Genomic DNA, 12,351 nt, shown 5'->3' on the forward strand with positions numbered 1-12,351 from the left:
CATTGCTGGAAGACATGGGTCTCAGTGGGATGTTGGGAGTTGAGTCTTTCAGAGGTGAAGCTATGCCCAGTGAGGCCAAGGACTGGGGTTGGCTGACGTGCTGAGACGTTAAAGGGCAGAGAGATCTGAAGCTAGAGTGTATGAGATGGGTCTTCTGTGTCACCAAGCAGGAGAACAGGACTTGGAGTATCAAGTCCTTAAAGTATGGGGATAATAATGCTCATATCTATGCACAATCTTAGCCTCAATTCCTTAGTTACTAGGAAGGAACATAAGATTGGGAAAAGTTTTTGTTTCAGAGAAGGCCAGAAAGTGAATGGAATGTTTTGAAATACTTTGCTTTACTGTTCATTTCTTGGTTTTTAGTTGAGTGAAAAAAGCACAGGTAAATTCTTTGACGCAAACATGTGTTGTGATTTCCCCAGTCATTGGGATTGGAGTTTGCACTTTCAACAACTAAGCTTCGGTTTTCTACTTTTTTTTTTTTTTGTACCGGGGATTGAACCCATGTGTGTTTAATCACTGAGAAGTATCCCCAGCGCATTTTTTATATTTTGTTTAGAGACAGGGTCTCACTGAGTTGCTTAGGACCTCGACAAGTTGCTGAAGCTGGCTTTGAACTCGTGGGCCAACCTCCCAAGGTATCAGGATTATAGTCATGCACACCAGGCCTGGTTTATTTTAGTGTTTTCACCCCCCACAAAATCCTGGAATTGCAGTCAGGACAACTGTCTGAATCATATCCTTAGATCTCGTCTTGGGTAAATTATTTCCAAGTCTGAGCCTTAGTACAACAACCATAAAACAACAAAGTGGAACTGGATAAACTACATTTTCTTTTGGCTCTAATATCTGTAAGACCCAGATAAAACTTTTAGTATCTGACTGAAATATCACAATTTTTGTCTAACATTAGGCTCTCCTATCTGGAAAGCAAGAACCTATATGGAAGAAAAGTGAAGTTCACTTGTTGAAAGTGTAAACCCCAATCCAAAATAAATGACTGGACACATCACAATGCATGTTTGTGTCAAAAGCAGAATGTCAAGATGCATGAGCCAGTATAATCTAATATTTAAACAATCCAGCTTTGAATACTGGCTATTTTCCCACTAACCAGCTGTATGATTTGTGCAGGTTATTTAACCTCTCTGTATCATTTTCCTAGGAAAGGCAGCAGAACACAACAGACACTAGTATGGCAATATGTAAATCAATGGATGTGTAACTGATGTGATTCTGCAATCTGTATTTGGGGTAAAAATGGGAGCTCATAACCCACTTGAATCAAAGTGTGAAATATGATATATCAAGAATTATGTAATGTTTTGAACAGCCAACAATAAAAAATTTAAAAAAAAAGAATATAATGAAGATGACAGTAGCATGTATCTCATAGAGTTATTGTGAATATTAAATTAAATGATGCATGTAAAGCTTTTAATACACTGCCACTTTGAAATAATATGTGCTAACTATCATTATAATTATTACAAGATTATTATTATAGGAGCCCAATGGTACATGTCTGCTGTTTATAAAGCTCTATGCAAGGAAATATGTTAGACCAAACTGTATAAAAATAAATGACATACATCATAATACTTTCGGGGGCCCTGTCCTTGACATGGGAAAATTTCAAGTCTGTCATGATGCCATAAACTTTCAAGAAAGTTTGGAGGTCTCATCAATCAAACAGTAGTAAGTTATTCCTCTTACCCTCATATGTCATATGTCCCTGGATGTTTCTAGGCTTTCCTTTTGTACCTATTCAGGAGGACTTTATCAGTTGAGAACATCTAGTGGTCCCCCCTTTATTATACTCCCTTCCACTTAGAAGGGGTATTTTTTTTTTTTTTGTATCAGGGATTGAACTCAGGAGCACTGAAACATTGAGCCACATCCCCAGCACTTTTTATATTTTATTTTGAGACAGGGTTGTGCTGAGTTGCTAAGGGCCTTGATAAGTTACCTAGGCTGTGAGGCTGGTCTTGAATTTGTGATTCCCCTTCCTTAGCCTCCCCAGCCTGCCTTAGCCTCCCCAGCCTTCCTCAGCCTCCCCAGCTGCTGGGATTACAGGCATGCAATACCCCACCTGGTTTAGAGACCATTTTTAGGCATCCTTCCTTACCTTACCTCTCCCTCATCTAGCCTTAAAACATTTACTCTACTTCATCACTTTCGTCCTCTTCATTTAGTTAGGGTCCTTGTCCCTTTATTCCATTTATTTCCCATTAATCCTTCTACTTTATTCCATATCTCCCCACCTTTCCTCCACATCACTTCCTGATTTCAACTCCACATCACTCCATCCCCTGTATTACATCTCACCCCTTCCCTTTTTTCACATCACCCTTTTCTACCTTTCCCACTCACCACATACCACATCACTCCATTTCCTTCTTTCCAGGTTACCCCTCCTCTTTACCCCATGTCATCTCCTCCTCTGTATTCCATATCCCCACTCCTTTATCCCATGCTCCCTCCATTTATTTTACATCATTCCTCGCCTTTTCCAGAAGTTACCCCCTCCCCTTCACCTTCTCTATATTTTCATAAGTCACCCCCCACCCTCTATCATCCTCTACTCCATATTCCACATCACCACTTCCCTTTCTCTCATGATACCCCTCTTTATTCCACATCACCTACTCTTTATCCCATATTATCCCTTCCTCTTTGATACTCATGACCCCGTCCCTGTATTCTGTTATCCTCTTTCTTGTTTATTCCACATTATCCCTCCCCTTTACCCCAAGTTATCTTTTTTCCACGTGATCCTTGCTTTTGTGCCATGCCACCTCGTCTTTATTCCACATTATCCCACCCCCTAATCCCATGCTACCCCTCCCCTTTGTCATGCCCTCCTCTTTGTTTTGTACCATTCCCCCCCTTTCTCCCATGCAACCCCTTTCTTTATACCAGGCAACACACTTGTTTCTTCTGCATTACCCCTCCCCTTTATCCCATGTCATCCACTCCTCTTTGATTTACCTGATCCCTCCCCTGTATTCTATTCCATTTTTTTAGATGAATGTCATACCTTTATCTTTATGTGGTGCTGAGAATCGAACCCAGTGCCTCACAAGTGTGAGGCAAGCACTCTACCACTGAGCCACAATCCAAGCCCCCACTCAATTTTACATTATCCCTCCCCTTTATCCCATGCTACCCCCTCTCCTATATCCCATGTAATCCCACCACTTTCCTTTACCCCATCATCCCTGCCTCTGTATTTCACATCACTCCTTCCCTTTATCACATACCAACCCCTCCTCATTCTACATTACCCCCCCACCAGTTTGCCATCATCCCCTCCTTATACTTCACATGACCCCTCCCTTTCATCCCATGCCACACCTATTTTATTCACATTATCTCCCCATCCTGTCACCTCCATCTTGTTCCATGTCACCCTATTTATTCCACATTATCCCTCCCCTTTACCCCATGTCTCACCCCTTTATTTCACTTCACCCCTTTCATTATGTCATCCCTTCTCTTTATTCTACACCATCCATCCCCTTTATCTGATCCTTGTTTTTCCCCACAACCCCTCTCCTTTATCCCCTATCACCCCCTCCTCTTCATTCCACACCACCCTCTCTGAAATCATCCTTTTTCTACTGTATACCTTCCTTTTATCCCATGTCCTTCCTTTCTTTATCCCATGTTACTTTTCCATTTATCCCATGACACCCTCTCCTCTTTATTCCCCATTATCTCTACCCTTAACCCAAATCATCCCTTCTTTATCCTGCCACACACACCCTCTTTTTTATTTTATTTTGGTACAGGGGATTGAATCCAGGTGTGCTTAACCACTGAGCCATATCCCCAGCCCTTTTTATGTTGACAGGGTCTCACGGAGTTACTTAGGGCCTTGCCAACCTGCCTCTGCACCCAGCCACACCGTTTATTCCACAATTCCCTATTATACCTCCCATTTATCCCATGAATATCTTTGTGACCCCTCCCCTTTATCCCATGTCATGTCCTTTGTTGCATATTGCCCCTTCCCTTTATCCTGCCACCCCTTTAAATTTAGGACCCCCCACTTTTATCCTGTCATCCCTCCTTTGTTCCTCATCATCCCAGCCCTTTATCCCATCCCACCCCATTTTTATTTCACCTTTCCCCTTTATCTCATCATCCCTTTTCCTCTTTCCTCCTTCAGCTGTATAGTCACAGCTTCCCTATTCACCCACCCCCCAAAATTAAAAGGAAAAAGACCACAGTAAGGCAGGAATATACGCTGTCACAACACAAATGTTTATTAATGATTAAATGCCAGAGAAGTTTTAACAATCACAAATCTTCGAGCTCTGTGGTTGTTATCCATTGTATGATCAGTTTCTATCCCTCAATACAATACATTCTTCACTCTATGGACCTCAGCAGTTGTTACCCATTAGTATCAGCTGTAATTTGGATGTCATACATAACCCATATCTGTGTGTTACCAGAGCATGTCCCGCAAATTTGTACCGTCCTGCATAGAGGAACTACAGAGACGATAGATAAGAACATTTGTAATCAGGTGACTTGAACTACTTGGAACTATGTGTCCGAACCTAAACTAGCCCGTTTTGCTGACAACATGGTGTGAACACCAGCCGTCTTTAAAACAGATCCAGGTACTAAAGTCTAATTTTTCCTCTAACTTTTGACCCCAGAAAAGCTAGTCAGGCTTACACTTGAGGTTTCCCCGTTGGTGTGACCTGAGCAAAACTGCACAGAATTTAGGAGTGGCTTTTTGACGAGCCATCGGTCTCAATAATTTGGGGGGAGTTTGGGGATCCTGAGGCGGCGGAGTTGCTGCGGGGACACGGCTATGAGTTGGTGTGACATGATTTAGCATTAATTGTCAGCTGTCAGTAGGCTGACCTAACGTTCTAGCATGCCTCTTGAGGGCCTTTCCAATAGAGCTCTCGGGAGGAGGGGCGGAAAGTAAGGAAAAACATGCAATCCCCTGCAGGGGAGGGAAAGCACCTCGAGATTTGTGAGCTTCTCTGGGACAGGTGTTTACCACAAATGTAACATCAATTAAAGGAGGGCTGCAGTGTGAGAAAGCCAAGACCAAGGGTAAAAGAGAAAGGCAAGGTAGCACCAGGGAGCCTGGGCATGACACAGAAACATCTCTGCTTTTACCAGCTGAGGAGACCAAGCATCCCCAGTGAAGGGGCTGGCAGTGTATTGGGAATTCCTATCCTGACCCGAGCATCAGGTGGAACTCCTCTCAGATCTATCTCAAAGATTCTCCTTCATGTTTCCTGTGACATCCCAGGTCTACCCCCACCCTTTTCCCCTGTCCGGCACCTTAAAGGAGGAAAAACACCTAAGGAAAGAAGTAGCCGATGCCAGATTTGGCCTCCTTCTCCCGGGGCACACGGAGCAATGGGCGGTCTTGCTCCGGAATGGGGGGATTACCCGCTCCTTCCTCATCGTCATGGGAACGGGCAGTGCCGGGAGGCACGGCTGGCTCCTCAGAGGAACCTGGAAAATAGTAACAATGTTACTCCTAGACATCAGATAGCACCCAAGGCCCGCGGATCTAATTTTGGGTTTTAAATACAATATGAGAAAAGACAGGGCAGGAATGATTATCCCCATTTCAGGAGTCAGTAAACTGAAGCTAACAGCACAGAAGTTTCTAAAGCTCTCACCACTGTGGAAACTGGAAAGATAGGTTAGGGAACAGAATAGAGACCAAGCTCAGAGCAAATTAATGACACCACCAGGTACAGGGGGAAGACGGTGACCTAATAACCACCACCACATAAAAAGAAGGTTCACTAATTTTACCAAGCAAATGAGTATCAAAGCTGGAACCGGAAACTTAAAGCACTGCATAAAGGACACAAAATAGATGTTACTCTTAAATGACTCAGGGCTAGGCTGAGACTCATTTTTAAGGACAGTGGTATCTACAGCAGATGCAACATCTGAGTCTTCTTTACCAATCGGAATTGCCTTTGGATTCTGAACTTCTTTAGGGTTGACATCTTTAGGCATTGGGACTTCATCCACATTCATGACTTCTTCCAGATTGACAGCCACGGATGGCAGAGGGTCTGGAATTGAACTGGAAATGGAGACATCTTCAGTTTCTGGAGTCACAGTGTCAATTTCATCATCTTCAAAAGCCTGGTCTTCCTGACAATCTGGGGTTTCATTTTGAATTTGGGCATTCTCAGGTTCTGGAACCACACTGAGAACTGGAAGGTAACCTTCAAGAATGGGGTTTTCTTCAGAGTATTTGTTTCCATCAATGTCAGAGTCTTCTTTGTCCCCTGAACATTCCTCCACATCTGAGGATTCTTCCAGATCTTGAATTTCATCAAAATAGATGGTATTTTCAAGGGCTGTGATCACATGGATAGCCTGGACCTCTTCAGGGGTGGGGTCTTCAGATTCCGCAGCTTCTTCATACCTTGAGATTTCTTCATCATTTGGGAGGCCAGCAAAAGCTGGGACCTCTTCAACATCAAATTCTTCAGGGTTTGAAATCCCATTGACCTCTGGGAATTTTTCAACACATGGGGCTTCATCAATAGCTGGCATTTCTTCAAGACTAGGGTCATCATAATCTGTGGTTTCATCCTTATCTGAGACATCTGCATTGTCTGGGGCTTCCTCATTACCTGGAATTTCACCAGCTTCTGGGATTTCTTCACTGTTCTGGATTATGTTAAGATGGGAAACTTCTGCCAGGCCAAAATTGTGGTGGTTTTCAAAATTTGGTCCTTGTTCGAGATTGGGATTCAGATTTCCTAGAGGGTTCAAGATTACTTGCACATGTGAGGGTCCTTCGGGTTCTGGAACTGGATCAAAGTTAGGTATTTCTTCAAAGTCTGGGATCTCAATGAGTTCTGGAATTTCTTCACCTGGTCCTAGAATATCCGCAAGAGAAGGAAGATTACCAAAATTCAAGGTGTCATCGTCATCATTATCACCATCATCATCATCGTTGTCGTTGTCGTCACCATCATCATCATCATCACCATCATAATCTTCTTCATCAAGCTCTGGTATGCCGTCAAGGTATGAACCTTCAATTTCAAGGTCATTTGGGAGCATAAAACCTTGATTGTTCCCAAAGACTACTTGATTGAAATATTCAATTGCTAGCTGTTCATTGACTGACAAATCTTCCTCAGAGTACTCATCTTCAGGAAGGGCATGGTCCTCAGCAGGGGCCTGACCCTGAGCAAGGGTTTGACCCTGAGGAAGGCCCTGATCCTGAGGAAAGCCCTGACCCCCTGCAGGGAACTGACCTTCAGGAAGGGCCTGACCTCTTGAAGGGAACTGACCTTCATCAAAGGGCTTGCTTTGACCAAGGACAGCAGCACGGGCTTCAGCAGAGGTTTCCACTGGATCAGAAAGTAAAGCATCTTCTTCCATCTTGATGCGTGCACTCCTGAATGGAAAGGAATGTTGAACAAGTTATTTTGTACTTGCATTAACTAACATAAAGATCATCTGGAGTTGGAAGCCCCCATAGAATAATGTCCTTTAGGCTAAATTGAAAAAAAAAAAAAAAAACTCACTGAATCCTTCTCAGATTCCTGCGACGGATAAAATCAAGAGCTTCAGGACTGGACTTCCACACACGCTTGGCAACCTGTCTCTGAATATGAGGCGGCACCTGAGAGTAAAATTAGCAATATTAGTCTTTATTGCTCAGCACCTTTTCATTTATGTCTCCATCGGGTACCAGGATTGAAAGACAACCTCATGACCGTCTAATTTGGAAGGAAATTCTAGACTGGGAACTTTATCTGCCTGCTTTGGTAACCACATACAATTCTCCCTTGCTTGGTGAACAAAAGAGGACTGTGTGAAATAAGAATATCCAAAATTTGCACCTACCTGAAAAAGAACGTCCCAGTTATCAATCATGGCACGGACCACATTGACAGAAGCAACATAGTGGTCAATTCCCAGTTTTGTCTTCCGGGACTCCCTCTTGCCAAACTTTCCCTTCTTCAGGAGAGCAGATCCAAACACGAGAGCCAAATTGGTGGAGGTCATGCGGTTGCCAGGAACCTAGGTACAGGAATGCAGAAAATGACTGACTTTGAGATAGTATTAGAAGTTGTACAAATGGATATACACCTCTTTTTATTTGTTTCACTTTCTTTTTACCACTATATTTTCTCATACACTTGCGCACATGTCCCCTACTACAGATCTCACCACCCTTTCCCTGATCTTTTTACCAGCTGTCCATCAAGTCCAATGGAGTCCTCGCAGTGCTCAGTAATTTTATGCAATGCCTTCAGCAAGCGCTCCAAAGTATCACTGTGGCAAGGTGGCATCAGATAAACAAGCAACTGCAGGGCAGAAAGCTGATCCTGGGGCTTCAGAGCTGAAAAAAGGAAAAGAGGGACCAGCTTAGGGGGCTGGCCTTGGCAGCAACCCAATACCAAGGGAGATGAGCTACTCCAAATTGCTGATGGCTATGCAGAAACTACCTAAATAACTTGCCTTTACTTGTGTACAAAGATTTGAGTTCAGGAACCCTAAGGGTAATAAGTGTTCCCACCATGAAAACCAGACCTCTACAGAATCTGGGTGGTTCTTTGCCCTGAGAGGGCACACACAGTTTTAAGAAACTAGAGAAATTCCCAAGTAACAGAATTATAAAGAGACAAAGTAACTTGGAGACGGTTTGGGAAGATTTTTATTTTTAATTGACAAATAATATGCATATTATATCCTAGAGAGGTGTTTTTCATCTTTTGATGTTCTTTTGGACTTAGGTCCTCGGGGGTCACTAGACCTCTGACATTTCCTTCCCTTGCCCCAACAAGGGAGGGCAGAAGACTTACTTGCAGTCAGAAGAAAGGACATGTACAGATCATCTGGCAGCAGAGAGTCCTTCATGTCACGGAAAAACTCCTTGAGGAGTGCAGCAATATCATGCACATTCTGATTGTCATCCAGCACTACATCCAGACCTTGATCAAATGCTTCACGGAGCTACAAGGGAGAAGAGACATGGTTTGTCCTGCTCACTACAGGCTCCCTCTTGGTCATTCCTTCAGGAAGTCCCAGGCTTCAGGGGAGGTAGCTAGCATAATATTGTATGTTGGGGACTAGAAAGAATACCTTATTTCCACAGTCATGAAACTACCATCATGTCTATAGGCGAGCCCCCACTTCCATCTTCTTTTACTTGACCAAGAACCAAACGTGTAAACATAGTCAGTTTACCTTACGCACTCTCAATGGTGAATACTCAATGGTGAAAATCCCCACTGCCTTTAAGCCTGAAAGAAAGAAAGCAGATGATCCTGAAAATCTGACCCCTTTCCCCATGGTGTTTCCCTTCTCCTTCCTTAAGAGCTGCATCCTAACCTCTACAAGTGCCAGGGCAATTTTATCCAAGCCCTTGATCCCATGATCTCTTTTTTCTGTATTTCTATAACATCCTCTTTCTCTTTAATTGCTTCCTTTTGTAATTTAACCATTTGCAGCTCCCTTACCATGTTCCTCAATGAATTTGCAGCAAGCCTCAACAACCTGGGGGATTTGTTTGGCAATCGGATTGAGGCTCATCTTCCTTTTAGATCCAAGAAGTCGCTGGCCAATAGGAAATGAAACCCTTGAAAGTTGCAGGGTCTGCAGCAGCAGAGCCCCGTCCTCCAGCTCAGCCAGACTATCCACAGACACTGCACCCTGTGGAGAAATCCAGACAATATTAAAATGGGGGAGAACAAGGTCTAGATTTAGACACGAGTACTGCATGTGACATTCAAAACAGGAGAGATTCTCTGTAGCAAGCCAAGTACACCCTTTCAGAATGTTTCCTTTACCTGTCTAGCCCCCACCCCCCCCCCATGAGGATAGAAGCCTTGACCCTCTTGCCCCACATCACTGCACACCTCAGGAATGGCCCCTGTCCGAAACCTGGTAGTTTAACTCACTCTACGCCCACGGCGAGTGAACTCCCGGGGCAGGGTGGGCTCATTCCGCCTGCGACTGAAAAAGCGCCTGATGCGGCCAAACATCCTTTGCACCACGTTTCCCCGACGACGACGGCCCGCAGCCTGACCGGTGGTGGCTTCTTCTATCTGCATTGTGGCTGTCAGTTCTTGATGCTTGCGGCGGGTGAGCTCGTTCACCAGTACCTCTTCCAGGCGAATGCCAAATGTCTTGAGAGAGACGTCTGGGGAGTCAGAGAGAGAAAGAATGAGAAACCTCAAAGCCCCGCAGCACTTATATGGGGAGGAACTGCAGGGACAGCCACCCTCCCCCAAGAACCTCCAGCAGTCAACCCCACCCCTTCCACACTGCAGTGCCCCTCCCTGGGGAGCTAGCCAAAAAGACCCAGCAGTATTTACACAAAAGTATTCAACACTCAACTCAGCCCCACTCAACTACCCAGAAGGGGCTTAAGATCCTTCCTGCCAGGGGGTGACCACCTAGAAACAAGAAGGGCGATCTCAGGCTGAGCAGTCTGGGGCTCATCCACCCAAAGGCCTAATTAGGCTGTTCTAGGAGGACCGCCCCTTGTGCCTCAGCTTTGAGCCATTTCCCGATATCACCTTCTGAGGGGTTTCTGGGAGGGAGGGGGAGTGACTTGGGCGGCAGTGGGCCCCGCCCAGTCTCTAGCAGCCAGGGGCACACTATGGGGGGAGGGGTGCAGCACCCTATTTCTCTCAAAGAAAATACAGAAGCCCCTCACCCCTCTCTTGTCCTCTCAGAATCAAAAACCACTTCTCCAAGGTGTTGGGACGGTCAGTGGGTAGAGCTACAAGAAGAGAAAAAGAAAAGAAACGCACACTTACATACAAATAGGGCTCAGATAAGTTACTCAAGCATGGCCATACATTAATCCGCAGCAGGGAGCAGGGAAAGGGGGAGGGGGAGCTCATTCCAGCCCGCGATAAATGTTTTGATTTCTCCCAGCCTCAGTTTCCCTGCCAGACAACAGGACCAATCTTATCTTACACATACAAAAACTCCGAAGATTTAATCAAACCAGATAACCTAAGGCGCATCTTGCTACGCAACGGCGGTCTCTCGACACAACACTTAAATATAAAATTCAGGGGCGCTCAGGCGCCTGAATCATGCAACAGGCGAGGGGAGGGGCTCCACCCGCAGCGCCTCTGAGAGTGAGGGTCGCCAAGTTACTGCGACGCACTCTAGCACCCAGGTTGCCGTCGGCTCCTAGCGCGGTGCCAGGAGAAGCGGCGACACCTGGCTGTCCCTAGCTCCAAATCCCACAGCTGCGGCTACCGGCGAGGTCTCCTAGCCCTCTGCTTCACCCAGTTCGGACTGCGCCCTCAGCACGCACCTAGAGACCCCCGCCGCCCCCTGCACTTTCCAATGCTGCTAAAGCGCCCCTCCGCAGCGCAACCGCGCAACCTCCCCTACTCGGTGGCCAAATTTGCGCCGGTATCCCGGAGATCCCCCCCACCCCTGAGCAAGCTCGAACCCTGTCTGTGCAGCGTCCCGATTGTAGCCAGCTGAGGTGGGAAGCGCTCACACAGCAGCTTCTGCTGCCACCTCCCCCCGAACCGCCCTCCCACTCTTTCGCCTGGTTTGGTGCGTGTCTCTCACTGTCTCTCAAACGCGGTGTCTCTGTCCCAGTCCTCTCTCCGTGTATCCTTCTGCACCTCAGTCGCTCTGCCCAATTCTGGAAACACACCTGGCGCGTGCGTCTCTTCACCTGAGCTCACTTCTACTCAGTCTCTGACATTCGTTTTTACCACCCTTCAACCCCCCCCACCACTTCCACCCAACTCAACTAATCTTTACCTCTTTTGCAATTCAATAGACAGCCTGCAACAACTCCCACTTCCTCAGGCGCCAGGGAATTAGAAGAGGCGCTACCCTTCCCGACCCTCCGGACCCCAAATCTGTCCCTTTGGCCCCGGGGGTCCACTCGCCCAAAGGCGAGGATGCCACACTCCAGGGTACAGCTCACCTCGGTCAGGTCGGAATTCAGAGAGGAAATGCCTGGCCACGAGTTCGTGGTAAGCAGTCTCTTGCAGCTTCAGACGCTCCAGCTCAGAGAGGCTGTGTATTGACACCATCTTCATCCTTCTGTCGGGAATGTGTCCTGGGGCTCCTCCCAGGACGCTCACTAAAAAAATGAAGGCGGACAAAAAGAGCAAAGTGGGCATGATTCTGGGGCAGCGTGTCCTTGCTGCCTTCAGAAAAGGAATGCAGCCACCCATTCTGGAATCGAATGATTATCAAGGCTGCATCATCCAATTGTCACTGGACCTGGTGGAGGGAACTATGGGGGGGGGGTAAATGGGGAGGGAAAACTGGGAGGCGGCTTCACCCTCAAGCAGGGCTGCCTCTGGTTGCTTATTAAAAAAAAAAAAAAAA

At 46.1% G+C, this 12,351-nt stretch overlaps 1 protein-coding gene across 1 annotated transcript; it reads right to left on the reverse strand.

Moving 5' to 3' along the window:
- Positions 1-4,254: 4,254 nt before the first annotated feature.
- Arhgap36 (Rho GTPase activating protein 36) lies at positions 4,255-12,194 on the reverse strand. Its single transcript, XM_015498563.2, has 11 exons — positions 11,942-12,194; positions 10,694-10,759; positions 9,933-10,174; positions 9,492-9,684; positions 9,220-9,275; positions 8,835-8,985; positions 8,223-8,371; positions 7,873-8,049; positions 7,551-7,648; positions 7,314-7,420; positions 4,255-5,496 (listed from the first exon to the last, which is right to left on the reverse strand). The coding sequence occupies exons 1-11, from the start codon at positions 12,192-12,194 to the stop codon at positions 5,339-5,341; spliced, it is 1,650 nt and encodes a 549-aa protein (XP_015354049.1). The 3' UTR covers positions 4,255-5,338.
- Between the last annotated feature and the right edge of the window lie 157 nt (positions 12,195-12,351).

Source organism: Marmota marmota, unplaced genomic scaffold, assembly GCF_001458135.2.
Source record: "Marmota marmota marmota unplaced genomic scaffold, marMar, whole genome shotgun sequence".
NCBI classification, from domain to species: domain Eukaryota; kingdom Metazoa; phylum Chordata; class Mammalia; order Rodentia; family Sciuridae; genus Marmota; species Marmota marmota.